This window comes from Tursiops truncatus, chromosome 3 (assembly GCF_011762595.2).
Source record: "Tursiops truncatus isolate mTurTru1 chromosome 3, mTurTru1.mat.Y, whole genome shotgun sequence".
Lineage (NCBI taxonomy): Eukaryota > Metazoa > Chordata > Mammalia > Artiodactyla > Delphinidae > Tursiops > Tursiops truncatus.
In genome coordinates, this window is record NC_047036.1 from 135020721 (window position 1) to 135046586 (window position 25866).

General features: G+C 39.7%; 1 protein-coding gene across 3 annotated transcripts in view; it reads right to left on the reverse strand.

Annotated features, from left to right (window-relative positions):
• The window catches only part of RNF145 (ring finger protein 145), a 65609-nt gene extending 42499 nt beyond the window's left edge, over window positions 1-23110 (reverse strand). For 2 of the 3 annotated variants that reach the window (XM_019945184.3, XM_019945177.3), the window contains exon 1: window positions 7334-7442. Coding sequence is in view for 1 of the 3 variants with exons in the window: in XM_019945168.3 (XP_019800727.1) it covers window positions 7334-7442; window positions 16025-16208 (293 nt within the window). In the remaining 2 variants the exon portion in view is untranslated. Of the gene's footprint in view, window positions 1-7333; window positions 7443-16024; window positions 16229-22780 lie in introns of those variants that run through there. The other variant, XM_019945168.3, reaches the window with a different exon arrangement.
• Between the last annotated feature and the right edge of the window lie 2756 nt (window positions 23111-25866).

Sequence of the window (25866 nt, forward strand, 5' to 3'; positions counted from 1 at the left end):
CTAACGCATATGTATGGAATTTCAGAAAGTGCTACTGATCAATCTAATGGCAGGGCAGGAATAAAGACGCAGATGTAGAGAACAGCCTTGAGGGCACTGGGTGGGGGAAGGGGAAGCTGGGATGAAGTGAGAGAGTAGCACTGACATACATACACTACCAAATGTAAAATAGATAGCTAGTGGGAAGCAGACGCATAGCACAGGGAGACCAGCTCCGTGCTTTGTGACCACCTAGAGCGGTGGGATTGGCAGGGTGGGAGGGAGAGCAAGAGGGAGGGGATATGGGGATACACATATATGTACAGCTGATTCACTTTGTTATACAGCAGAAACTAACCCAACATTGTAAAGCAATTATACTCCAATAAAGATGTTAAAAAAAAAAAGACAAGAATGAAGTGTTCCACACTGAGTCTTCCTTTCATGAAGGATTTCTCTGTAGCATGCAATGCTGTTTGATAGCATTTTACCGGCAGTAGAACTTTTTTTTTTTTCGGTACGCGGACCTCTCACTGCCGCGGCCTCCCCTGTTGCGGAGCACAGGCTCCGGACGCGCAGGCCCAGCGGCCATGGCTCACAGGCCCAGCCGCTCCGCAGCATGCGGGATCCTCTCGGACCGGGGCACGAACCCGCGTCCCCTGCATCGGCAGGCGGACTCCCAACCACTGTGCCACCAGGGAAGCCTGTAGAACTTCTTTCAAAATTAAAATCAATTCTCTCAAACCCTGTTGCTGCTTTATCAATTAAGTTTATGTAATATATAATATTCTAAATCCTTTGTTGTCATTTCAATACTCTTCACAGCATCTTCACCAGGAGTAGATTCCGTCTCAAGAAACCACTTTCTTTGCTCATTCATAGGAAGCTACAGTGCTTCAGTTTTTGTTGTTAGATTCCAGCAATTCAGTCACATCTGTAGGCTCAACTTCTAATTCTAGTTATCTTGCTATTTCTACCACAGCTGTAGTGACTACATCCACTGAAGACTTAAACCCCTCAAAGTCATCCATGAGGCTGGAATCATCCTCCAAACTCTTGTTAATGTTGATATTTTGACTTCTTCCCATGAATCACAAATGTTCTTACTGGCATGTAGAATGGTGAATTCCTTCCAAAAGGTTTTCAATTTACTTTGCCCAGATCCATCAGAGGAATCACTATCTTCAGCAGCTACAGCCTTATGAAATATATTTCTTAAATAAGTCTTGAAGATCAAAATCAAAATTACTCCTTGATCCATGGGCTGCAGAAAGGATGTTATATCAGCAGGCATGAAAACATTCAATTTTGTTATATATCTCTGACAGAGCTCTTAGGCAACCAAATGCATTGCCAATGATCAGTAATATTTTGAAAGGAATCTTTTTCTGAGCAGTAGGTCTCAACAGTGGGCTTAAAATATTCAGTAAACCATGCTGTCATCCAGGTTTTGTTATTCCATTTATAGAACACTGGCAGAGTAGATTTTAGCATAATTCTTAAGGGTCCTAGGGTTTTCATAATGGTCAATGAGCATCGGCTTCAACTTAAAGTCACCAGCTGCATTAGCCCCTAATAGAGTCAGCCTGTCACTTGAAGCTTTGAAGCCACTGACCTCTCTAGGTATAAAAGTTCTAGACTGCATCTTCTTCCTTATAAATATAACACTGCGTTGTCTACACTGAAAATCTGTTAAGTGTAGCCACCTTCATTAATGATCTTAGCTAGATCTTCTGGATAACTTTTTGCAGCTTCTACATCAGTACTTGCTGCTTAACCTTGTACTTTTATGTGATGAAGATGGTTTCTTTCCTTAAACCTCATGAACCAACATCTGCTAGCCTCAAACTTTTCTTGGGCAGCTTCCTCACCTCTCTCAGCCTTCAGGGAATTGAAGAGAATTAGGGCCGTGCTCTGGATTAGGCTTTGGTTTAAGGGAATGTTGTGGCTGGTTTGATCTTCTCTCCAGACCACTAAAACTTTCTCCATATCAGCAATAAAGCTGTTTAGCTTTCTTATCATTCATGTGTTCACTGAAGTAGCACTTTAATTTCCCTCAAAAACCCTTCTTTTATATTCACAACTGGGCTAAGTGTTTGGCACAAGAGGCCTAGCTTTCAGCCTATCTCAGCTTTCGACATGCCTTCCTCATTAAGTTTAATAATTTCTAGCTTTTGATTTAAAGTGAGACACATGACGCTTCCTTTACTTGAACACTTAAGAGACCACTGTAGGGTTATTAACTGGCCTAATTTCAATATTATTGTGTCTCAGGGAATAGGGAGGACCAAGAAGAGGGAGAGAGATGGGAAAAGGTCAGTCAGTGGAGCAGTCAGAACACAGAGCATTTTCTTAAGTTTGCCATCTTATACGGGTGCAGTTTGTGGTGACCTAAAATAATTACAATAGTAACATCAAAGGTCACTGATCATAGATCACCATAACAAATATAATAATGAAAAGGTTTGAAACACTGCAAGAATTACCAAAATGTGACAGAATCATGAAGCATGAGCAAATGCTGTTAGAAAATTGGCACTGGGGCTTCCCTGGTGGTGCAGTGGTTGAGAATCTGCCTGCTAATGCAGGGGACATGGGCTCGAGCCCTGGTCTGAGAGGATCCCACATGCCACGGAGCAACTAGGCCCGTGAGCCACAACTAACTGAGCCTGTGCGTCTGGAGCCCGTGCTCCACAACAAGAGAGGCCACGAATAGTGAGAGGCCCACGCACTGCGATGAAGAGTGGCCTCCGCTTGCCGCAACTAGAGAAAGCCCTCGCACAGAAACGAAGACCCAACACAGCAAAAATAAATTAATTAATTAATAAACTCCTACCCCCAACATCTTCTTAAAAAAAAATAAAGAAAGAAAAATGGTACTGATGGACTTGTTTGATGCAGGGTTGCCACAAACCTTCAATTTGTAAAAAAAACTGCAATATCTGCAAATCAAAGCGAACCCCAATAAAACAAGGTACGCCTGTACATGAATTAAAGCAAAGAGAGACCCAGCTTTTCAAGAGTTTATGAAACTTTCAATATAAGGAATACTTGCAAATGTCTTTTTCTACAGCCAATTTTTGACATATCAAATTAATTATTTAAATTATCCAAGTATTGATTTTCCTTCTCAGGATCATACTACACTCTACCTTGATATAACTAGACTGGAGTGACTGCTGGAAAATATTTGCAAATCATTTAACTGAGAAGGCACTTGTATCTAGAATATATAAAGAATTCCTACAACTCAATTTTTTAAAAAAGACAACCCAATTAAATAATGGGCAAAGGATCTGAATAAACATTTCTCCAAGGAAAACTTACAAATGGTTAATGAACACGTGAAAACATGCTCAACATCACTAGCCATCAGAGAAATGCAAATCAAAAGCTCAATGAAATATCTCTCCACGCTTACTATGATGGCTATACTGAAAAAGACAGATATCAACAAGTATTAGCAAGGATGTGGTGAAACTGGAACACTCATACACTGCTGGTGGAAATGTAATAGTGCAGCCACTTTAGAAAATAGTCTGGTAGTTCCCCAAAAGTTTAAACATAGATACTATATGATCCAGCAATTCCACTCCAAGGTATATGCACCCCCCACACAAAAAGGACACCTACACAAAACCCACAAATGTTCATTCGTATCAGCCAAGTAGCAGAAACAACTCAAATGTCCATCAATGGATGAATGGATAAACAAAATGTGTTATATTCATACAACAAAATATGATCTGGACAGTAAAATGAAGTAATGATACATGCTACAACATGGATGAACCTTGAAAACATGCTAAGTGAAAGAAGCTAGGCACAAAGGATCACATACTATACAATTCAATGTATACGAAATGTCCAGAATAAGCCAATCCATAAAGACAGAAAAAAGACTGACATGCATAGGGCTAGGGGAAGGGGATTGGTAGGAAATTGGAAGTGACTGCCGATGGATACAGGGTTCCTTTCTGGAGTGATAAAAATGTTCTAAAATTGTTTGGGGTGATGATTTACACAGTTCTGTGAACACATTCAAAACCACTGAGCTGTACACTTGAAACAGGAATGTGAATTATATCTTAATAAAGCTGTTACTTTTTTAAAAAGATACTTGTTCAGGAAGCTGCCACATGAAATATGAACCTTTATGCTTTTTAAACTAAAAAATTCAGCCTTAATAGTCTATAAATGAGACACCTTCAAGACACAAAATTTATTAAACATGACATTTTATTAATAATTCAAGGATTAACACATCTTTGCTAATCTTTTTGAGATAGTACCATGTAGTGTAAATTATACTAAAAAGAGAAATACTAAAATATTCCATAACTTGAAATTTGTTAGTTTAACATCAAAACTAACTCCATAAGATAGGCATTGTCTTACTTTACAGTTTCGAAGAATCAACTTGCCAGGGTAACATATTTACTAAGTAGGGAAACTACTTCATATCCTACTGATTGTAAAACTAATTTTCTTTCCACTAACCATGCTATTTCCCTAACAGGACAGAACTAGGAATCCGAAAACCTGGATTCAAGTTAAAGTCTGGGATCATGCCTTCCTAGATGTTGGCCAATTTCAGTTTTTTCATCTGTAAATCTCAAAGGATTATAAGAAGGATCAAAATGAAATAAAAAACAAGAAATGTTTTTGCACACTGTAAAATTTTATTACAATTCTTTTTACTGTTTAAAATAAATATAAATTTTCTGATAATGAAAACAAACTTTAAATATTGGAAAAAACATTCCTATAAACTAAAAGTAAAACGTTGAAATTGGCAGAGAAAAATGGTTAGAAAAAGGCTTTCTTTATCTCTGACACTGTTAGGGTCCCCTTTATCCCTACATAACAGAATTTTGATCTCTCTAGAAAAGCCTGGATGATAATACTGCAGATAAAAATAGAGCTACAAGGTTTTAGCCATCACTACATCACTAAACCTCATGGAAACAAAAAAAACATAAGGGGAAAGTGCTGGTTCACTGTTCTTTCACCAGGAATTATAATAACATATAAAAATAACAATTTTAATAGCTCTACCTTCAACTTTCAGATTTCTTTGATTAATCATCAAAATCCTATCAACTCTAAAAAGCTAGCATTATATAGCTATACCATGGAATACCCTGCCATGAAAAAAAATCATTTTTTAAAGACTAACAACACAGGAAAATGCTCACAAAACATCGCCGCATAATAAAAGCAAGACATAAGGAAGTTAAAATTCACTGAGCACTATGATGCGTCAGAAATTTTTTTTTTGCGGTATGCGGGCCTCTCACTGTTGTGGCCTCTCCCGTTGTGGAGCACAGGCTCCGGACACACAGGCTCAGCGGCCATGGCTCGCGGGCCCAGCCGCTCCGCAACATGTGGGATCTTCCCAGACCGGGGCACGAACCCATGTCCCCTGCATCGGCAGGCGGACTCTCAACCACTGCGCCACCAGGGAAGCCCTACATGCTTAATCTTAATGAATCTTTATAATAGCCCCTTAAAATATTATCAGCATTTTACAGGTGAAGAAACTGAGATGTACCTTTCTGATAAGTGACACTAAGGTTACAGAGCAGTAAATGAGAAACATGGATTTGAACCTATCCAATCCCCATCCGTTCTTCCAAAAGATATGTCATTCTTAGGTGCCCAAACACTCATTTTACACACTAAAATGGTGACTAAGGAGCCCATACTCTAACTACTGCATTATACTCCGTAGAAACCATTTTTATTTAAAAATGAATAAGTTAAGATAGGTTAGTGTCTCCAGCTTGAGCTGAGATTCAGAAGTGTCTGGGTAAGGCCACAGGAACAGACTGTGTCAGGGTTTGGGGCCGGTGGTCCTGGAATGGGAAGGATATCCTGTTGTCTGAATCAGTGCTGGCCCTTGGACTCCTAGTCTAGGCTCTATGGAGAAAGATGCTAAAGGAAAAGGCTCAAGTTGGTCCTGTGAAGGAGGCTAAGAAACAGGGACATACTTGTGTGACACGAAATTAGAAAAGCCGAGAGTAAAGCAGCTTGATTTGAAACACTGTGACAATTACAAACACGCAGCACTGCTCTTGCAGCTCCATATTTTGCAATTCTGACATCCAAGAACATACCCTGGGCAAGGATAGCCGCAGAAGTTAAAGAGTAAGATGCCACCCTCCAGGTACCATTTTGAGCAGAGGAAATCAACCAGATAGGAACAGAGGAGAGGAATCTGAGAAGACTGAGTTTCTGGGAAATATTTGGGGGACTTCAGGAAATAACTAGATGAAATAAGGAAGATGGCGGTCCTGCTTCAGCAAGAGGGACCAAGAGTCAGTGACTGTTAGTAATTGTCACTCTTTTGTACCCAATGAAGTGGTGAAAAGTAGAAGGTATTAAAAAACTGGAAGGAAATAACAGAATCTTAACAGGTCTATCTCAGGGTGGCATAATTTCAGGTGATTGCTACTGCCTTTAAATTTTCTATATTTCCCAAAAACTGCCTACAGCGAACAGTATAATTTTATAATCAGGGGGAAAAAGGTTTTTTAAAAGTCAACCATTCAATTCTAGTAATACAAAAGTGCTATTTCTAAGATTAAATTTCAAACGTACACCAAAATCTGTGTTTCAAACCTCTAGAAAATTATATCTTGTTATATATGCAAAGTAACTGCCACTCTTCTTAGAACTGGGAGTACATTTTGTTACAGTTATACATTTCAATCAAAACAAAAGAAGTATTGTACCCACAAAACTTATTCTACCCCATTACATTTACTGTTAACAATATTAACAATTTTAATATTGTTTCAAAGTAAGAAGCTCATATTCATTGGCAGACCAGAGTCTTAAAATTTAGGACCAGCAGACCAAGACAAACAGACAATACTTCTAAAGAGGCAGAAGTTCTGAGCTATACAATTAACCTCATGAAATAATTTATATCAATCATCCACTATATACATGGTTGCACCTTACGCTGATAACTCATGCATCATAAACCGACTTCCTAAAATGATGACAGTAATGAAGTCCATAATTGTTAAATAGTTCCTATAGCCTGTCTTTGGATATTCTTTTCTCAGGTAATAAAGAAAAGCTCATGGGTATCTTTGTAAACATACCCTTAAGGTCCATTTCATAGTAAGACTGTTTGTAAAAGCAGAAAAAAATTTTGAGACATAACCCCAGCTATTAATCCTGTATGATAATATTCATTTAGAAAACAAGTATCAAAAATAAAAATCTGTTTTGGATACCTACCAAAGCCTCAGTTTCTTAACAGTGTTCATGAAAAGTATTTTACTGGTAAAGGAAAACTTTAAATTCAGTCATACATTTCAAAAATGGCTCACATTCTTACCTGGAGATTTGATGTCCAGCATAGAGGAGCAGGGCAGTCAAAACATATAAGTAAAGCTGAACCAGATGCTGCCTGGGCAAGGTTAGTAGCACAACACTTAAGATATAACCTGTAGTAGAAGTTAAGAGAAATACAAATAAAATTCGATTCTAATTTAGTCTTCCAGTTAATTACAATAATAAAAAGAGCCTGAAGTAAATTACTTCCCAATTAGGTTTCAACAACTTTGAGCTTTTTTACTTCACTACCAAAGCAAGTTTAGGACAGCAAAATCAGTATGGATTTTTCTATTAAAAATATAAAGCATTTTTCACTTCCTTTGTAGATTTTTCTACTTTATAATCACATATATCACCCAAAGGTACAAGAGGATTACTCCATCATCTACCTTTCCTTGTCTCCTTATTTCTTCTATGCCATTTCTCTCATTCTCTAGTCCAAGAAGAACTGAGTGTCTTACTGTCTCTCTCTATGACTGCGCCTTCTCTGACTCAGATTTTATTTTTCCAACTCCGAAGGACCCTCTACCTCCTATATCTTCAATCATTCCCCTGACACCATCCTCACCTCTCTTTTCAAAGGATGTGCAGGGCTCTTCTCCCTAGTCTTAAAGAAAAACTTCTCTCCACAGATTTCTCCTTTTCCTGTTACCTATTTTTCTCATTCCACTGACAAATGTTATAAATTATCTGTACCAAAGCCTCTATTTTCTAACTATTATTCCCTCTTTACCCTTTACAATCTTAGATCCTCTACAAATCCCCTTTTCTTTTCTCTAAAGAAACTTGAAAGTCAACAATTACCTACTTGACAAATCTAAGACTCAAGTTTAATCCTTGTCCCAGCATCTGAAGCAACTGACCTCAAAACTTATTCTCTAGGGCTTCCCTGGTGGCGCAGTGGTTGAGAATCTGCCTGCCAACGCAGGGGACACGGGTTCGAGCCCTGGTCTGGGAAGATCCCAAATGCTGCGGAGCAACTGGGCCTGTGAGCCACAACTACTGAGCCGGCGCGTCTGGAGCTTGTGCTCTGAAACATGAGAGGCGGCGACAGTGAGAGGCCCACTCACCACGATTAAGAGTGGCCCCCGCTTGCCAAAACTAGAGAAAGCCCTCGCACAGAAACGAAGACCCAACACAGCCATAAATAAATAAATAAGCTTTCATTTAAAAAAAAAAAAAACAAAAAACTTATTCTCTGGCTCTGTGACGTGGATTTCCTTTTACTCTCTAAATCCTTCTCTCTACTTTCTTTTCACCCTCTCAAGTGAACATAGAAAATTTAGTTCCTGAACAACTTCTATTCTCTATATAAAGTATCTAGCTCAAAGAATCTATTTTCTTGTTTCAAATATACCATTCCAGATGACACGATAGTTCTGAGAACCCACTACATAAGCAAAAAACCTTTAATCATTTCCTATTCTAAGTAGACATCTCGTAGCTCATGATGCCTGAGATATACTCCACTTAAATGTCCTCATATACAATGAGTACAAATCCTCCTCCCTCAACAAGCTAGCTCACCTCACCCTCTTTCACTCTCCTAAATCCCATTCACTCTGACTCAAACCTGAGTCCCCTGTTATCACCCAGTCCCACTGAGTCTTCCTCAACAGATCTCTTACGTTACCCCTCCTTTCCAGACCCTATGCCCCATCTTAATCCGCTCTGTAATGTCATAATTTATTGATACTAATTGCTATTTTTCTTTGTCTCTTCCCATCCTTATCCATCCTATGCTTTGTTACCAGGGTAATAGTCCCAAAACTATCACTTTCATTGACACAACCCTCTTGCTCTAAAACCTTCAAAAGTATTGAACCTCTCAGTGTAACATTCTATGTCTTGCAAAAATCTGATCCTAGTTTATTTTCCCCTTATGAATGAGTCTTTATTAGGGCACAGATGTCCCTTCTTAGCACCTAATGTCTCGCTCAGGCTGAATCGATCATACTTAAAGCTAAACAAACAGGAGTGGTGCTAGAGACTACAGACTTCCCACACATCCTAACTTCAAGAACAACCCAGCAGAAGCCAGAGATATATATTTCTATTTGCTTTTCACTTCTTAAAATAATTTCCCCAAAATAATTATGTTAATCCCTATCTCACAGGACCTTAGAAGTATTTAAAAGGATATTTATTATATCTAGCAAGCATTTTTACTGTTTGTGGCTGAAGGATTTTCTAATCAGTCTATTGCATGAAACGTTTCCTTAAATTCTTGACTTTTAATGAACTATCATTTTCCTTTCCATATATTATCTTTCCCTTCTCCAGCACCTCTCATAAAATGAGCTCTAGATCATCTAGATCGAACATACTCATTTCATTCATTCTTTCAATTATTCAGTCATTCAACCAACATTATTATGTGTAAAGTATGATCCATATGCATTCCTAGACATGGAAAATCCAAAGAAAAAATAAAAAGATTCACAGTCTAGTGAAAAAACAAACAAGAACAAAAGTATGATACATTACTGGTGCTCTATTAAACAAAAATTAGAAGGGCTATGGTTAAGTGATTAAGTTTGACCTGGACCTCAAAGAATGAAAGGATCTTTACTAGGCTAAGAAAAGGGGGAAACATTCTAAGAAAAAAGAACACAGCAGGTCCAAAAGCCATGAAAGCACGAAGGATATTTTCAGGAGACAGTAAATTCTATAGGCTAGACTAAATTCTGGTGTAAACAGAAAGAGTATTGGGAGGGTACTGGGAGATGATGCTGATAGAACTGGTGGCTAAAGCCTCAGTATAAAGACTAAAATATGATAATAAGGAGCTTAGCCTGGGCTAATGTTCTCAGATCCTTTAGATACCATTTTGGTGAGGTAAGAAAACAAAAAACAACAAAAACCCTGTGGCTCACCTATACCCCCATTTTCACAATCCAGTGAAAAAATAATTCTGTGATAATAAAATATATCACACAAGAAGATTTTTGAGAGATTATGAATACTTATGCTGATATAAGAGCAGTAGGAATAAATCATCTGAACTACAATAAACAGTTGATCCTTGAACAATGCCGGGGTTAGGAGCACCAACCCCTCCCCCTCCTCTTCAGTAGAAAACCTGAGTGTAACTTTACAGTTGGCCCACTGTATCCACAGTTCCACACCCACGGATTTAACCAACTGTGGATCATGTAGTACTGTAGTACGTATCTATTGAAAAAATCCACATATAAGTGGACCTGCACAGTTCAAGGGTCAACTGTATACATAATCTAATTATTTGAAAAATACAAAACTACTGCTGATGCAAATATGCATCACTATTCATGCTACAGGATTATCCAAACAGAACACAACAAACTAAATTGATAATGATGAAGCTAACCCAACAGTAATGCATAATTAAAAAGCAAGACTGGCAGTATTTAAAAATGATGACCTGCTTAAAATAACATTGATGAATCTTCCTAACAAAATATAGAAATTTCTGCTATTTAAAGGATTATTTTAGCAGTGGGGGAAAAAATGAGGACATGGAATAAAACAGTAGCTTTGAATATAGAGTTGGCAGGGTCAGCTATGAGATACATATTCAAATAGGTCTTAGTGGTGATCTACTGGTGAGTGGTTGAGAACAAGGAAGTGAAGATGGTTCTGATGTTTTTAGCTTAGATAATTGAGAGGATGGCTTTGCTATTAAGACAGGAAATACACAAGAAGGAAGAGGATTGAGTTGAAGTAAAGATGATGAGTTCAGTAATAAGTTGAGGTGTCTGTAGAATATTTAGGTGGAGATATCTAACGGTAGTTAGAAATTCATTTATTCAGCATCAGGCACTAGCTCAGTACTGGGAATACTGAGATAGACAGACAACCCCAATCCTACCTTAAAGGAGTTAACAGTCTAGTTAGGAAGATAGATGAGCATATGGACCCTTAGAATTCAGCACAATAAGTGCTATGGTGGAGGTACGAACTGGATACCGTGGGATCAAAGAGGAGGAACACTACCATAGACTAAGGTGCTCAAAAAAGCTGTGAAAAATGTAGATAGAGATTTGTAGCCAAAACTATGTGAAATCACCCAAACAACAGAAGATGAAAATTAAACACAAATTCTGGAATATCAAGACTAAAGAAGTCCAAAGAAAAAAATACAGCAAAAGAGTCAGAAGGAATGGTCAATAAGTTAGAAGAATCCAGAAATATTTTTAAGAAAGAGAAAGTGGTCAACAGCTTCACAAACATGGAAAGGTCTGCAGAATAGGGATATAAATGAAGTCTGAGTTTTACATGTTAGGTCACTAATGATTTTAGTGACTGCAGTTACAACAGAACTATTCTCACATCCACTCTTTCCTTTGCTATTGCTACCATGCTAGCTCTGGCTCTCATTACCTCTTGCCTAAAATCCTAATTGGTCTTCTTACCTCCAGTTTCTCCCCTCCCCAACCCATTACCCTATACAACATTGCCTAATCAATTTTAAGATGCAGCTCACCTGCTCTAAATTCCTTACTGACCCATCATTAGCTACCAGATTAAGCGCAATACCTAACATCTGTATTCAGGGCTTTTCACAAATGGCCCCATTCTTCCTTTTCAATATTATTTCTATTCCCCTTTTTATATCTCATATGCTGCAAAACAGTTCTATAATTAACATTCCACCAATTACATCTGGACAGTCACTTTTCTTTGTTGTTCTCAGACAGAACCAACACTGGAAAGCTTCTAAGTTCAAAGGTACAATTATACTCCATAAGCACAAACATTAACACTGGTCACCTTGATTTTTAAGCTCTTAATAACAAACAATTAGAGGCTATAAAGGGGAAAAAAACTTATAATAGTAATAAAAAAGATAAAATACCTAGGAACAAACTTAACGATAAGCCTAAGACCTATATAAAGGAAACTTTAAAACACCCCAGAAGGACTCAGAAGAAATCTGAACATAGCAAGTCTCTCTGTGTTAAGGAAGAGTTAGCATCCTTAAGTTCTCTCTTCATCCTAACTTAAAATTTTAATAGTTTGCAATCTCAGCAAAGAGGTCAACAGGGTTGTTTTTGGAACAAGATTAGATAATTCTGAAGTTTATATAGAAAACTAATAATAACAAAAAAACTCAGAGAGGGAAATAAAGAAAAATGAAGAGACTAATTCTATCAGACAGTAAAATATAATCTAAATCCTCAATAATAAGAAACTAAAAAAACAGAAACATGTTTAGAAATGGAATAAAACACACTGTACAAGCAGATAAATTCTAAATGGAGCAAAAGACTTAAATGTAAAAACAAAAATAATGCAATAAAACATGACAATTCTTTATAAACTCAAAAACAGAAAAGGCTTTTTTAAATTGATTCAAAATCCTAAAGCTACAGAAAAAAAATGATAAATTCAATCACATAAAATAAATTCTGCATGTCAAAAAAATCTTAAGCAAAATCAAGAGAACTGAAATTGGAAAATATAATTCCAACTCATCACACAGGGTTTATTTCCCTTATACCAAACTCCCATAAATTGGTACGAAAAGGCTAACAAACCCATAGAAAAGTGAGCAAGGGACATGTACTGACAACTCTCAGAGGAGGAAATACGTTTTTTTAAAACACGTGAATAAATTCAATCTCACTCATAAGAGAAATACAAATTAATACTACATTAAAAAACAACCATTTTTCACTTACTGAGCAGCCAAATACTAAAGTTTGATAACTCTGTTTTGATAAGGATGTAGGATTTCAGGAACTCTCATCCACCATTTGTGGAGGTACAAAATAGTAAAATCCTATGGAGAGCAGTATCAGTCAATAGTACAAATGTATATATACTCTTTAACCCGGCAGTTTCACTTCTAATAACTTATCCCAAGGCTATATTTGCACCTGTTGAAATGATGGCTATACAAAATTATTTAGTACAACACTGAATGAAACAGCAGAAGACAGAAGCTATCTAAAACGTCCTCCAATGAAGTAATTCGTGCAATAAATTACGGTACAGCCATACAAGGGTATTATGCCACTATGAAACAGAATTGGAGGGCTGGGGGGAGAGTGAGGCCTCAACAGTTAATCAGAATCTTAAGATTTGGCAGAACAGATAGTGTCAACGTAAAAAAACAGTAAATATCTAAAAACAGCAGTTATGGCTCTATGATACATCATTAAGTTAAAAGTTTCAGAAGAGTAGTATTATGCTATCATCTGTACTAAAAAGGGAAATATATACATTTGTACTTCTATATTATACTTACATTTATATACCAATATATCTTTATATTTACTTATACATGCATAAAAATATCCATAGAATTATACACAAGGAAATAAAAAGAGCTACTTGTTGGGACTCAAAGTGAGAACTTAGTGGATGAGGAACAGAGATAGGAGGAAGGCACTTTTCACTGTGTACCTTTTATGCTTTTTGGTTTATGAACCATAAACTACCAATTTAAAAAATTTATTTAAGGGTGAAATTCTGTAAACTGGAACATTACATAAACACTACATAATACTGACACAGAGGTTACTCTAACCAAAAAACTGTTCAAGCTGAAAATATCTACTCATGTAATCACTGAGCTTACTCCACCATACCATGTAATTAAATGTATTTAAGGAGGCTCAATTGGGGCGTCCCTGGTGGTGCAGTGGTTAAGAATCCGCCTGCCAATGCAGGGGACACGGGTTTGAGCCCTGGTCCAGGAAGACCCCACATGCCGTGGAGCAACTAAGCCCGTGTGTCACAACTACTGAGCCTGTGCACCTAGAGCCCGTGCTCCGCAACAGGAGAAGCCACCGCAATGAGAAGCCCGCACATCGCAAGGGAAGAGTAGCCCCTGCTCTCCGCAATTAGGGAAACCCCACAGGCAGCAACGAAAAATAAATAAATAAATAAGAATAAAAGACGACTGAAAGCCTCCAAATTCTATCTGAATGAGGCTAAGCTTGTAAAAGTATTGATGTCTTTCCTTAAGGAGGGCAGAAATTCCAATGATCTGTCCTTTGTTTTTATTTGCATAGAACTGTATTTTTAAATAAATAAATAAATAATAAATTCTTAAAAAAAAAAAGACGGCTCAGTTGAGTTCCCAAAGTTATAAGCTGGTGAGTATGAACTACAACTGTACTAGGACCCATACAATTTCTGCAATTGATGTTTCTGGTTATTAGGCAGCTGTTTTTATAATAAATATTTCAATCTATTCAGAAATAATACATATGATAACCACATTTTTTTTTTTTTTTTTTTTTGCGGTACGCGAGCCTCTCACTGTTGTGGCCTCTCCCATTGTGGAGTACAGGCTCCGGACGCACAACCTCAGCGGCCATGGCTCACGGGCCCAGCCGCCCTGTGGCATATGGGATCCTCCCGGACCGGGGCACGAACCCGTGTCTCCTGCATTGGCAGGCGGACTCTCAACCACTGCGCCACCAGGGAAGCCCCGATAACCACATTTTTAAAACCACAGTACGAATTACTTTAGCTGATCAAGCTAAAACTCTAAGCCAAGTACCCAACTGTTCTACTACAGACTGGAATTATTTTCCATATATTGGCTAACATACAAGCCTTGAATAAAGGGCTGAGAATTAGTGTTTTGCAGCATAAAAGAACCTTCTCATTTCAGAGACTTTCCCAAGGTAGTGCCAACTAACAGAGATGAGTTTATTGTACCCAGATGTTCTGCCTCTCGTGCACTGTCTTTTCTACTATACCATACTCCTTCCCACAATGGCTTACTTGGTAATCTCTTAGAGCTGTAAGGGGTTCTCAGGGCTAAGCTCTGAAACGCAGAAAGTTCTTTTATAGATTAAAATAAGTCTCATAGAGACAGGACAACCCTTAACAATTTTATAAAGATAACCTTCACAAATTTTAAAAAGATATACTTGCTGACAATTCTAATAATAAAAATATTAATAAAACCACTACAGTACATCATTCACACCACATCTTGAATTATAAAACAGCAATGTTAAATGAAAATATATTGTTACTATCATTACATATAAAACAAAAACTAACCTAAAAATTAAGAATCATGACTTTTATTCTAGATGGATTTTATCTGCTTCCTGCCTGTATCTCTTGACTTTAATTTCTTTAACCTTTAACTCTAATTTCTTTCCACATTATTTCTACCACTAACTCCAAATCATATCAATTATATTTCAAGGAGTACTTTAATATTATAATATCATTTTCCATATTTCATTTAACTGAAATGAATACTTTATCTTCAAATGATACTAATGTTTTAGAACAATAAAAATACTGCATTTTAAAAAGCTTACTTTCTGAATTACTACCAAACCCCAAAATAATGACAAATTAGAACAGGCCAAATGCCTGGAAAGGTATTTCCTGTTATTTATTTTATTCATATTAAAATCTAAAATGTTTTCTTCTATGTACATCAATTATATCTTATAAACCTAGAAGAAAAAAATAAATTAAAAAATAAAATGTTTTCTTCTGCCTTCTAGTTTCATACAGTAAAATCCAACACTATCTGTTTTCCTCTACCCCTAATAATTCATGTGCAGTTGTAAGACAAATAAGACTATAAACAAGATTCATACTCATCGACTATATTACTGTCATCTCAATGTAAAAGGACTTCATTTTACCCAAATTTAAGAATATTCAAAGACATAAAATAAATCAGAATGCTCACTAGAAGCTTAAGAAAGATGCTGTAGACACTTACCTACATAATGCATATTAAGAGCCAAATACTTATACTGGAAAAGAGGATTGTTATTGAGGCTACTCCTCTGGATCTGCTGGAAGAAGGAGCTGACATCCCATCTGTACAGGACATCCAACAGCATGATGCTTGGCACCCGCAGGGCCACATTTAACACTGCCTCCAGTTTCTCCTTTGCAGCCATGTTTTTTTCTTGGAGCAGACCTAAAATTCAGGAGATACAATATATAAAAATAAGTCACCTCAAATAGCTTTCAGATATCCTCTTATCAATCTAATGGATTCTCACATACTACACAAAAACTATGTTACAATGTAAAAAAAGCTCCTTAGACACATCTACTACTTCTAGATATTTAGGAAATAAGCTTTGTATTGTGTTTTCACATGGACTCTCTCAGGTCTGCTCAACTTTAAGACTCTGATGAAATGTTCAGACCTCAAAATGTGTTTATAAAAAGCTCCTGGGCTTCCCTGGTGGCGCAGTGGTTAAGAATCCATCTGCCAATGCAGGGGACATGGGTTTGAGCCCTGGTCCAGGAAGATCCCACATGCCGCAGAGCAACTAAGCCCGTGCGCCACAACTCCTGACCTTGCGCACCACAACTCCTGACCCTGCGTGCCACAACTACTGAAGCCAGTGCTCCTAGAGCCCGTGCTCCATAACAAGAGAAGCCACCACAGCGAGAAGCCCGCGCGCCACAACAAAGAGCAGCCCTCGCTCGCCGCAACTAGAGAAAGACTGTGCACAGCAACGAAGACCCAACGCAGCCAAAAATAAATAAATAAATAAATAAATCCCATAAGCTGCGCGGCATGGTCAAAAAAAAGCTCCTAATTCCAAATTTAGGCATTTAACAAAACACCCTATAAGAATACTGTAACCTTTGTCCAATTACCTTGAAAAGAAAAATTCACTCCTATAAAGATCTTTGAGATTTATGCAGCTTTTAAAAAAGAGGGCAAATTTTAAATAGTTATTACATGAAAAAGCCTAAGTTACTCAACAAGCATTTCATGATTGCACATTTAGCACACAGCTTCTCGTCTATCCTTTTCCTTATTACTTAAAATCAAAACTGAAGTACTGAATTTACATGATATAGATACAGTTCAGAGAACTCATGATATAGGTAAAGATAACATTATTTGCAATATTGTTTCCTTGAATCATTAAAATTAAATTCTTAGTCTGAAATTCCCACAATCTGCCTTCAAAGTAGGAAAAAGCTCATTAAATTCTTCCCCTGACACACCAACATGCTGGCACATGGAAGAAGTCAGGCATTGTGAGTCTGCAGCCTGTGTCTTTGCTTAGCTGTTGATTACTAGTGGTGGAATGGGGAGAAGAAAAAAAAAGAAAGGAAATGAAGGATCTCCCAGACAATCTACTATTTAAAAGGACAATTTGGCGTAATACTGCTTTATATGATACAGATGCAAATTAATCCAAGGAATTATAGACAAGAGAACAGAACAAACTAAAGTGGTAAAGGACAATTTTAGGACTAATGATAATTCTAGATTGTTGGCTCTGACAATATTCTTTTAAGAACTTTGCTGAGAAAGCAAAACACACTTCTAGCTTTGGCAGTAATTTCAGACACTACAGGACAAATGAAAACATTGATTTCTGAAGAAAATTATAGTGACAGATTACTATGCTATGGTTAAATATTTGTCAGTATTTCCATTTCACCCTCTAATTTTCATAGCTTCCTAGCTCAGATAGCTGGGGGAAAAAAAGGCAGCTCAACTTAGCAAACGATTAATATAAGTTTTTCAATCACTTAAAAACTGATTTATTATATATCATTCCCACTACCCAAATGTTATGTATATCCTATCAATAATGTAGAATTAACATTTTTATAAATAAGAACTATAATTCTGATTACTTTAAAAGAACAAGACTGCTTTAATAATTTTCCTACATAAGAAAAAGATAATATTGTGAGAGAATCACAACCAAATAGCTGTGTCCTAAGGAGAAAAAAGCACTGAGAAATAAAATCTCTAATCAACATTTATTACAAATTATGCCATTTAGGAACCTAAATTTCTCAAAGCTCATGATATCATAAAGAAAAAAATATATATTCTGGGAAGAAATACACCAAAATATTCACATTAACAGCCTTCCAACAGTGGCCCTGGCGTGGTTTTTATTTCCCTCTATCTTTTTCTGTTTGCCAAATGTTTCAGTATACCCATGTATTATTTGGTGGGGAGCAGCCAACTTGAAAAAATAAATTCTTGGTAAAAAGTGTAATGTAATGTGCCTAAGCTAACTAGATGACTTAAGGAAATACACAGAAAGTAACTACTTACTCTGGTGGTCAAACTGATAACTGAATGCACTCTTGGAGTTCATTTCAAAGTACACAAATGGGGCTTCCCTGGTGGCGCGGTGGTTGAGAGTCCGCCTGCCGATGCAGGGGACACAGGTTCGTGCCCCGGTCTGGGAAGATCCCACATGCCACGGAGCGGCTGGGCCTGTGAGCCGTGGCTGCTGAGCCTGTGCGTCCGGAGCCTGTGCTCCACAACGGGAGAGGCCACAGCGGTGAGAAGCCCGCGTACCGCAAAAAACAAAAACAAAATACACAAATGATAGATTTTTCTCACAAACCACCAGTCACCAGTGTGACTGGACCTAGGTAAAAATATCACTGACAGGCTTTATTCTATAATGGAAAAGTATTTTTCCATATTCTAGAATCCAATATAAATCACTACTGCTTTTGTAAGTAACAACAACAACAAAAAGAGACAATTACTGAGTTAATATTTGTGGTCCAGGACTTTGCTGGTGGCGCAGTGGTTAAGAATCCACCTGCCAATGCAGGGGACACAGGTTTGAGCCCTAGTCTGGGAAGATCCCACATGCCACGGAGCAACTAAGCCCACGTGCCACAACTACTGAGCCTGCGCTCTAGAGCCCGCAAGCCACAACTGCTGAAGCCCGCAGCCCTAGAGACCATGCTCCGCAACAAGAGAAGCCACCGCAATGAGAAGCCTGCACACCGCAACAAAGAGTAGACCCCACTCATTGCAACTAGAGAAAGCCCGCGCGCAGCAACGAAGAGCCAACGCAGCCATAAATACATACATACATACATACATAAATTTTAAATATTCGTGGTCCATATGTATTTCATCTGACTTAGAGCCTTTGTACGTTTTTAATGTTTTCGTTATTTTTAACTGTGCCCACTTCACTATTTATTGTAGCTCTTACAGGGGTAAAGAAAAAATTTAAACCAATCTTGCATTAGAAATCAAAATTTGAAATGCTAAGGAAAAAATCTCCCAGTTCTTACAGAGGACCATATTTCTATTACAAAAGGCCATTATCAGAATGGTATACATTCCCTCTTAATTACCACTACTTCTGCCTCACAAACGGAAGAATAAAAAGAAAATCTTGGGTTCCTAAAGCTATTGATACAGAAGAACGTCCAAGACAGATCCCTAAACTCTACTGCCTGCAGAGAACGAAATATCCCCTTTAATAACAAATATATTGCTTACTAAATGTTTCATTTATTTCTGTATATGAGTGATATTTCAGTACATCGCTGGCAAACTGGCCATGTATAGGGAGGGACATGGAGGAAACAAATTTAACACATAGAAAACCAAATCTAAAATGTTACCCACAAGAGCTGTGGAAACAAAAGAGGGGGGAAAAAAAACACATTTTGAACCTTTCTACAGCAGAAGTGCCACATGATAGGGTGGTGACCATCACAGATAAATACCATACACCACACTCCAGCACCACACACTAAACCAACACCTAAACAAAATGTTGAAATATATCTTACTTGCAGATACCTGAAATCACTCACACGTGCCAAATGACTAACTTAAAAACATGAAATAAAAATGGAGCCTTCTCTACTGGGGTAAAGAGATTATTATACCACTAAGATGTTTGGTTCAAGCCTAATTTATCTTTTTCTTAGATTTGTTAGTGCTAATGAGCATATTCTAAGTCAGAGGGAGCTCAAAATTCTCTTAAAACCAAAACAATACCAAATAAGCCTCAAAAATAAGCACAAGAGCTGAAGGCAAAGAAAATTCAAAGGCCTGACACTCTCTAAAGCCAAATATATAAGATACTTCCTGCCTTGTGCAGTTACGTACATTTTGCTTTCTGTGCATGATTTTTTTTTAACATCTTTATTGGAGTATAAGTGCTCCACAATGGTGCACCAGTTTCTGCTTTATATCAAAGTGAATCAGTTATACGTATACGCATATCCCCATATCTCCTCCCTCTTTCGTCTCTGTCCCACCCTCCCTATCCCACCCCTCTAGGAGGTCACAAATGTGCATGATTTTTAAATTTCCTCCTTGAAATGTGGAAAGAACTGGGAAAGTAACACTCCACCACACCATCTCAGAAAGTAATGAAAACTAAATGCGACTCATAGATGCTTTACACAGTAAAACAGCTTTAAAGAAAAAAATCCATCCTTTCTTTCCAATAACGGCAAAAAAAAAAAGGCTCAACAAAAGCTAACCAAAAAGAGGACCAAACGATTTCATTAAATGACATTCCCAGGCTTGGAAGCAGCAAATTGCTACTTACAAACACAAGAATGCCCTGTACAAGTATAACATTGCACAGTTCATCCTTCATGTTTGTGGTTAGGAAACACAGGGGGCCTCATTCTACACTTCCCTGAAAACACTACATTTTGGTTTTGAATATGAAGAAATCAAACAAATCATCAACAATATGAAAAAACCTAAGTTTTTAAAGTCATAGCTCTTCTCATCTGCTGAAGAATTATGTTAAATAAGAAAAAGAAATGAAAATGTTATCTTACCCAAAAAATGAACAGAATTCACATCTCCTGGACAAAACAAAGAATGCCATATAATCCAATTTAAAATTATTCAGTAGAGTATTAGATAATTTAATGCCAAAAGTTTTTACACCTTTTTCCCTCAGCACAGAAGAAAAACTATCATTCATCATCAATCCCCTTTCTTTGTCCAATCCAATTTGAAAAACAAAACAAAATTCTACCATCAGCTAAAGCCAATCTTCAGAAAGACAGATTTTCTGGCTGTCCATATCCCTGAAAATGTCAGAGGGCAGAGCAAAAACCTAAAATCATAAGTAAACTCAGCCAAAAACTTAGATACCAGGGAGAAGAACGCACTTCTTACATAAGCATTGGCACACGTTTTAAATATAGCTGGTCCTCCCCACTCCCACTCATTGCTAGCTAACTTTGTATGTACCTGATTTCCACATAAACTACTAGCAATTCTGTGGTTTCTGGTCATCTCCAAATCGACAAAGATAGGGAGTCCACTCTGAATACAAGGGCCATCCTTCAACTTAAGCAGCCAGACAGAGGAAATAAAAACTGCTATCTCTGTCATTGGGCACTCAGCCTGGGTCATGACTGCAGCACCGACAGCTCATCCTTTGGGCAGGATTCAAGATTCACCAGAACTGCACAGTCCGTATTTTAAAAAATAAAGACACACAGTCCCTCTCCTTTCCTTTCAAACTAGTTTCCTGTTTACTGCAGACTGAGATGCAAAGCCATCCATTAATCTTTGATGCCTTCTCACTGCAAAGCCCCCTTCCTCTCTCCCCGCACCTCCTCCCCCGCCCCCCACGCCTGCTGATCTCAGTTGCGTTTGAACTATAGTAACCCCAACCCAGCTCGCTGCAAAGCAGGCGCTGCCGCGGGGCTAAGGGATTACGTCCACAAAAACTCTGCCAGGAGAGAGGCCCGTGCCAGGGAGCTCCCCTCCTGTCTGGCCAAGGGTGCTGGCTCCGCCGCGCCACGCACCAAAATGATTCTGAAGAAAGACACGGGCGAAGTTCTTCATCCCTGAACAGAAAGGGGACCCATTGATGAAGGAGGGCAAGGGTCTCGGGGTCCTTGGTTGGTAAAAGCATAAGTGGAGGGGGATGCAGAAAGGATGGCAAACGAGAGTAAGCGATGGGGACAAAAAGGGATGAGGACCCCTTTTACTGTAAAAAAAGGACTGACAGACGCGATGCAGAGCAAATGGGTCCCCAATTGAAGAATGACTTGGCAGGCCTTTCCGCACCCCCAAACAACCTCAAACCGAATGAAAGGGGAGAAGCTGAGTTTGGGGCTGCGTAAACCGAAGAAGACTAGGGTGAAATAAAAGAGGGAGGGAAGCTTGTGAGCAAAGCGGACAAAAACGAAAAAGAAGGAAAGTTGGAAGTGGGAACTGGAAGAAAGGAGCTAGAAAGGAGCAGCTAGGAAAGGGGCAGCTCAGGAAGGGGCTTACAAAAGGCCCCGAAATGGGGTACTGGAGAGGCGATGGGGGAGCGCTCGGAGTGAGGGCATCTTAGGAATGCCGGGGGAGATGAGAGATAGCTCCAGGAGGGTGGAGGGTGGAAACGCGGCAGACAAGGCCCGGGAGCCGGGAAAGGGGGCTCTAAGCTGGGCCCCGGGAGGGGAGGGCAGAGTCGGAGACAGCCTAAGGGGGGGCCAGGAGGACGGCGGGAGGGACTGGCGGTTGGGAGGGAGAGAGGGGCGCTGCGGGTGAAGAGGGGATGTGGACGCCGCCGAAGCTTGGGAGAAGAGGAGGGAGGCGAACGGGGGAAGGGGAGAAGGGGGAGAAGAGGACAGAGCGGGCGACTGGATGGGGGAAGGGAGGAGGGAAGGGGAAGCGGGGTAAGAGAGGATGTGGCATGCGGACCGGGCACCGGGATAGGAATGGCCCGGCCGGGGCGGACGGCTCGGTCACCTCAGGCTGCGGCCTCCTTCCCCGCGGGGCAGCGCCGCCGGCGGACAGACGGACTCCGCAACTCCCCGGCTCTCTCGCCTGCCCTCCTCTTCTCCTCGGGCGGCGGCGGCGGGGGCCGGGACGGCGGGGCTCACAGCGGCGGCTCCTCCGCGCCAGGCCTTGGATGCAGCGTCTTGGGAGGCGGTGGCAGCGGCGGCGGCAGCGGCCCGACCCGTGCGGTCACCATCGTACGCGGCGGCAGGCGCTCGCGGGCCGAGCTCTTCAGCAGCCGGCGGCGGCCATAGCCTCTTTCGTTCACTCCTCCAGCCCCCGGCGCTCTGCGGCGGCTGTGGCCGGGCTCTCGCGCTCTGCGCCTGCGCGCGGCGCTGCCAGCGCGGCGCGCCCCTCCCCCGCACGGGCGCGCGCGCGCACACGCGGTCACTCGCAGTCTCTCTGGCCGGGTGGTTCCCGCGCCGCCTCCGGTAAGTGGGCGGGAGACACAAGCCTCCCGCAGCCCACACAGGCGGGCTCCCGCCGCAATGGAGACGCGTACCACGCCGACATCTGCATGCGCACTGTGACACGCGCCATTCTGACACGTGCTCTTTCACACTCCCCAAACATCAGGAGCCACACGCGCTCACACCTATACTTACCTGACAGGACCACGTGGGAGAGTTAGTTAGAAGGGTTGATCCTCACCCGATGCAGCCGCAGAGTAGCAATGATGCCAGAATTTTTTTTAACCCCCTTACTGACTGGCCTAGACTGTCAACTCCTTAGCGTCAGAGACCACATCTGTGATGGCTCAGCAGTGCCTAGCACAGAATAGGCGCTCAATAAACTTCTGTTGAATAAGTGAGTGGATGTATGAATAAATGAATTAGACCTATTCACTATCTGTAATTTTAAAATTCCGACCCCTTGGTTTAAAGAATTTGTTCAAAGAATTTTACTGTAGTATGAAATCAAGTAGTATGTGTTTGTCTTTTAGTCCACAGTTAAAAACAGATTAGTGTACACACCCCCTTCCCAAGGTTAGGAAATCCATTTGTTCTGTCCAAGTCCCTAGCACTGACCAGCAGTCCTACCTTAATTTAAATGTGAACACACCTTGTGCAGCAGGAACTGTTCCACACTTACCCAGGATACAAAGCCTGAAACACGTTGTGCACAGAATGAATCAAGGATGTTGCTGGTCTTCTGGGCTTTGGCAGGACTCCTTATTCTCCAGTTTTTCTACTTTCCTGCCTCACCACGACCCTCCACAAATGCCCTCTCCCTCGGCCCCTTCCCAAAAATACCCCTACACTGTTCCTTGCTTTGTCTTTGGTTAGTTCCTAGAGAGCCAGTTGCTACCAGAAACCAGTCTGGCCTTTGAGGTTGGCAATGCCTACATACACAGAAGATACACACCTAATAGTGGATAAAATGTTGCCACTAGATTGGAGCATCTTGAAATTGTAAAGCCTCAACTTCTGTGTGTTAGAAAAGAAATTAACATCCTTCAACCTAGATTCGTGTTGCCGGCTCTCCTTGGAAATTCAAGCCTCTGGCTTCTGTACTCTAAACGATAAATCCCCAATCCTGAGCAACCTTTGTATCTGGCTAAAATTGTAAATGCAAACTCAACATTTAGCAGATGTAATTCCTGTAGGCATCAATCAATCAAATTCAGAGTAATTTCCCTTCCACCAGTTTGATATCTCTATAGAAAACAAGTTTTTAAAATTCCTGGGAATTGCGTTAACTCTTTATAGCCCCCTTTCATCCTGGTGCCTTAGACTACTTAAGATTAATCGTGAAGCCTGCTACATTGCCAGGAGGCAGTTTTATGAGTCTCTTTATATAGCCTGGTAAATGAGAAATTACAGAGGCCACATGACTAATGACTGGAGTAGGAAACTGCCCAAGATAGCAAGGCCTTTCCTTTGATTTCCTCCCTGTTTTAACAATTTTACTACTGACTCAGTCAAGAAAACATAAGGCCAGAAACAAGATTACAATGAAGTCAAAACCTATATAAACAGATTCGAACTGGATTTATTTATTCTACTAGGGTGAATTACAGAATCTTGACAGTATTATTTTAGCATTGTTACTGGATTTGTGTGTTTTGTTTAAATGGAGGAGACGCCTACCTCAGCTCTCACCTTTCCTTTTTTAAAGGGAAAAACACATTGGTGCGAAGCCCTATAACCCTCACTGTAAGTTCTCTGGACTGGTAAAAGCAGGAAAAAGTCACGTGTCTTTTTCACATTTGATTTTTACAGCAGCTTCCTGTAAAACGCTGGAGCTCAAAACAAGCAAAGAAAATTACTCTGGTAATTAAAGGGTTACTGCTGTTATTGCTGCTAATCCAGTTTCGGGAAAGCTCCACATAGCCAGAAACAGGTAACCAAATCAAACTAAAGAGAAAAGCAGAGGGAAAAAGAACAGGGGGGTGGGGTATTAGAGAGGACTGCTCAAATAAAAGAAAGCAATCACAGTGCAGAGTAAGTACTTTCTAGAGGCACCCAAACCCACACAATCAGGAAAGGTCAGGAGAAAAACATGGTAAGTACCTGGAACCAAGCTTAAGGAAATACCCAAATGCCACAGCTTAGTCATAGAAGGAATTAGCTTCATGTGCTAGAAGGAAAGAAGTGGAGTGTTAATGACTATGGAATAGTCATAAACAGTTCAGGTTTCTAAAGGTTATCTTACTATTCACTAACTGTATTCAACATGGAGGAGGAAGTCAGTTCCAAGTTTGGAAGAGCGCATATTTTTTACAGTTGAAGCCATTCCAAAAGGCAAGTCTCTGAATTCCTTATAGAACCAACTCTTGCTAATAATCACATAGAAATACTCCTTTGGTTCCAACCTGCAGATAAGCGGTGGCCAGTTATGCCCTGCCTTTTAGATCCAGAGATAAAAGCTCATATACCAGACTTCACATAATGGGGCCAAAATCCAAAGAACTTGGATAGCCAACATTGGAAATACGGGGAAAGGAAAACTTTCATGAATTCACTTATTCACTCATTTTATTCATTCCTGATGGTTTCTGGGAACTTCAAGGGTTTTCTCTGTCCAATTCAAAGAGTTAACTCTCTAGAATAGAA